Genomic DNA, 4201 nt, shown 5'->3' on the forward strand with positions numbered 1-4201 from the left:
ATGGCTTACCAAAGATATTTATAACTAACCCAAGTCAGTTAATATGTGTTGTTTATAGTGGGAACAAATGAAGCATAGTGGGCAGAAATAGCCAAACTGGAGCTAGCTAGATCCTATTAGCGCGTTGTAGCATATATTTCCATTAGGGAACGCCTCCTCTGTGAAGTGCGCATCTGCACAAACTCAATTCGGCCTTGCACTCCTTCTAAACAACGCAGGTTTTAAACTTTGGCAAAGAAATTTAGCAGTGTTCGTAACAGATTCTAGTTTTGGGAACAGACAAATGTATTGAGATCAGATGTTTCATCGATAACAACTTTAGCAGAATGTAGGCCCAGTTTCACCTAGCTCCATCCTCCCCCACTACCTGTGACTGGATTTCCTCTCACKACCATATTTGGTAGTAGTAAACKGTTCTAAACGGATGTTTCAGCTTTATAGCCCCTGTGACGTGTCTGGGTTACGCCTTCTGTCTGTGCCCTTACTGTATGATGCAAACACAATCCATTTCCTCATTATAAGTGGTATGTTAATGTGGCTATTGGAACACACTACAGGTAGAACTGTGTCRGAAAGAACCTGCCAGAAGGAAGAAACCACATCAGCCACTCCTGCCTTTACCACAGGCTCTGTACCTACCTTCAGTRTAGCCACAGATTCAGATAGAGGACAAGATGAGTTTGAGTGATTTTGAGATTCGCCTTGCCAGGATGGTTAGGAAATACCCAAACCTTTACAATTCAAAAGATACAAGTAAAAATGATAATGATTGGGTTMAAATCGCTCGTATTGTCAGCAAAGGCAAAAGAGAAATAGACTTACGTTTTTGCAGGACAACATGGAGAAGGCTGAGAGAGAACTATGCCAGGGAGCATAAGATCAAGATCACGAGCAGGAATTCAAGTGTTGGACCAGAAAGTCCTGAGATATTACAGGAGTTGGACTGGCTCTCCTCCTTCATAAAACACAAAACCCAACCGACCCAAGTTCCAGGAGGAAAGGTGAGCTGTGTAGCATATTTGATTGAAGTAAGACATTCAGAGGACTTTATCGTATTTTCTTCTGATTGATATAATATAATCTCACGGATGGGCGGGACCTAGTGGTTAGATGAGATGCTACGCCTAGGTTGACATGTATCTTCACAACGTTTATCTGTTCAACTCTCCTTGTGATAGAACTTCACTCGAGGGGGGGGGGGGTTCTCCACTCACACAGAAACATTGCAGTGAAAACACACCAACTCATTTATTGATGTTTTGAAAGAATTATAAATATAATATTTAGTTAGAAATGTATTTCTGTATGGTTTATAATTTCAGGATGTCCTTTGAACATACAACTAATGTCCTTTGAACATACAACTAAGCTTTATAGAACCTCCTTGACAAGCTATTAACACAAAGGAGTTTTCTCCTTCTCATACTGGTGTCACGGTGTGTGTGTGTGCGTCCATTAATGCAAACCTTTAGTTTCTTATTATGCCACCAAGATTCTGTCAGGGAGAAGACAAGGAGAGACTGGAGGCAATCGAGGCTGCCGTTTAATCCCCTTGTCCACCCCTGCAGCAGACAGCACCTTTACCCCTCCTGTGACCACACACCCCAGATCCGACAGACCCACATCTACCCTGAYACAGTCTGGGGACAGCCCCTCTTCATCTAAACCAAGCTCCAGCTCTACCAGTGGACCAGCCCAACTAAGGAAGAGGTCACATGACAGAGTAGATCAAGGCTCCAGTAAGAACCCTAAGAAGGCTGATAATACCAGAGAGCATAGGGTCAGTAGTATGGGAGGTAGTGATGATGAYGCCTTACTTGGCCAAATGATAACTTCAATGCTCCACAAATTGCCAMCTGAACTGAAGTCCCAAGCTAAATCAGAAATACATAAACTGCTTTCTGTAATGGAGGAAAAGCTCTCCCAGACKCAGCATCATAGTCRGAGAAAATAAGAGTACCATCAGTCTATTAACAAAAACTAGATTTAACACAAATATATATTTTAAAACATTTTATTTTGAAAACTGTAGCATAGGTTTTTATATTAACATGCATGATAGGCTAGAGTAAGTAAAGCATGTTTGCCAGCGTTATTTCAGATGTACACTATGTGCAACGTCTTTTACAATTGAACATGTACTGTAACTAACAGCCAATGACGCTCTCCTGAGCTAATGCCTAAGCTTTAGGATATAGAGCAAACACCGTATTGTATTGCACAGGTGGTTATAACCCCAATCGGTCATATAAGAACATATGTTTGGGGTTTCAATTGGGAAATGAAATTCAAATCAAACTGAAATKAGTATGTAAAAGGTTATTGAATCTGTTTACTTGGTACATTTATCAAAGTCATCTTGAACCACCAACACTGTGTAAATAAAATCACACTGATTTGCACCTCTACCTGCCTGCCTGTTGCTGAATCTTTGTCCATACAACTACTACAAGCTCCCTATTTTACATTTGGTATGCAAAAGAGTGAGTATGCAAAAGAGTATTGCGCTGAATACAACAGGTGTAGACATTACAGTGAAACTCTTACTTGCAAGCCCTTAACCAAAAATGCAGTTTTAAGAAAAATAAGTGTTAAGAAAGTATTTACTAAAATAAACTGAAGTAAAAAATAAATAAATAAAAAACAAGATAATAATTAAAGAGCAACAATAAAATAACAGTAAAGAGTCTATATACAGGGGGAGGTGGTACAGANTAACCTTTTGGATTGACTTTTGTCTGATGAACATATTTACATCTGTTTACACAGTCATGTCCTCATTTTGTACATTACTTATATTCTATATTTACATTTTGCACATAACTTACACATATTCCATATTAACMTTATGTACATTACTTGGCTGTTTACCTAGACTAGAACATCCATAATATTGTAATARATTACCCACCCACTTAACTTGATAGTTATCTAGAATGAGAAGTTCTTCATAAKGTGGGAAACTGGTGGAGGAATATACTGTATAATACCTAAAGAATTCCAYGTAGGAAAATACAAATGATAGGGGAGAACACTAGTTGGAATGACATTCCTGAATGTAATGAATCTACCCCATGTTTCTGGTCCCCACTAGTCTCCCCACTAGTCTCTCCCCACTAGTCCCCACTAGTCTCTCCCCACTGGTCCCCACTAGTCCTCCTCCTGTTTAACCAGACAGCAGCCAGGAGGACAGCAAAAGTAGCAGCAGCTTCCACACTCCCAATGATGAAACCTGCATTGTCATCCTCTGGAACTGAACAGAAGAAAAAAAATGTTAATGAATTATGGGTACTTGTTTAGGCGTTGGTCTTAGTATGACATGACATAAGTCAGGGACACTCCTCCACAGCTTCTCAGTGCTTACAAAGATCGTATTACAGTTCTTATTGTAAATGTCCATGAGAAAATGGTAATTGGCTATGTAATTTGAAGTCAACAGTGCAGACATTAATTGCAAGTGACGTAATTATGATCTGTGGTATTCCAACTAGTTTTGGATTAAAACTCAACTGTGAAATGTTTTCCAACATTTGGCCGTTGACGAGTAAAAAATKGTCCCCAAAATTGGACTTCATTGGCCAGGAAAGAGGACACCTCTCCACACAGTAAATGCTTTATCATTGAGGTAATTCGTTTTTATTTTGCACGTTTGGGAATTTGTGGTTTGAGGTMAAAATAAATTAATAGCCTATGACTATATGCATAGAGTTAAATGTTTTACCAATATTCAAAGGCAAAAATKATCAATTAACATGACGGAGGTCCTTTTTGTGGACTGAAAATGTTAGCCTCTCTACATAGTATGCCGTAACATTCACAGTTTCTCTGTATGATCATAATTACTAACTCCAGTTGGTCTTGACAACCTGAGTGTTCCAGTCTGATGGTGACTTCATCCTCAGGGTATAATGACACAGGGCGAGACCCAGATGCAGACATAGGAGGCAGATGGTTCGAGTCTCTGATATTTATTGAACAACCAAGGGGCAGGCTAGAGGCAGGTCGAGGACAGGCAAAAGTTCATAAACCAGGTCAGAGTCCAAACGGTACAGGGCGGCAGGCAGGCTCGAGGTCAGGGCAGGCTGAATGGTCAGGCAGGCGGGCTCAGTGTCAGGGCAGGCAAGAGGTCAAATCAGAGTCTAGTAAAAAAACAGGAACTCAGAAAACACGCTGGTAAGCTTGACAAGACGAATTGGCAACA

At 40.2% G+C, this 4201-nt stretch overlaps 1 protein-coding gene across 1 annotated transcript; it reads left to right on the forward strand.

Moving 5' to 3' along the window:
• Positions 1 to 511: 511 nt before the first annotated feature.
• On the forward strand, positions 512 to 3314 carry LOC139023263 (uncharacterized). The gene is made up of 3 exons (XM_070436017.1): positions 512 to 1001; positions 1493 to 1949; positions 3064 to 3314. The coding sequence occupies exons 1-3, from the start codon at positions 675 to 677 to the stop codon at positions 3168 to 3170; spliced, it is 891 nt and encodes a 296-aa protein (XP_070292118.1). The 5' UTR covers positions 512 to 674; the 3' UTR covers positions 3171 to 3314.
• The last annotated feature ends 887 nt before the right edge of the window (positions 3315 to 4201 follow it).

Source organism: Salvelinus sp. IW2-2015, linkage group LG30, assembly GCF_002910315.2.
Source record: "Salvelinus sp. IW2-2015 linkage group LG30, ASM291031v2, whole genome shotgun sequence".
NCBI lineage: Eukaryota > Metazoa > Chordata > Actinopteri > Salmoniformes > Salmonidae > Salvelinus > Salvelinus sp. IW2-2015.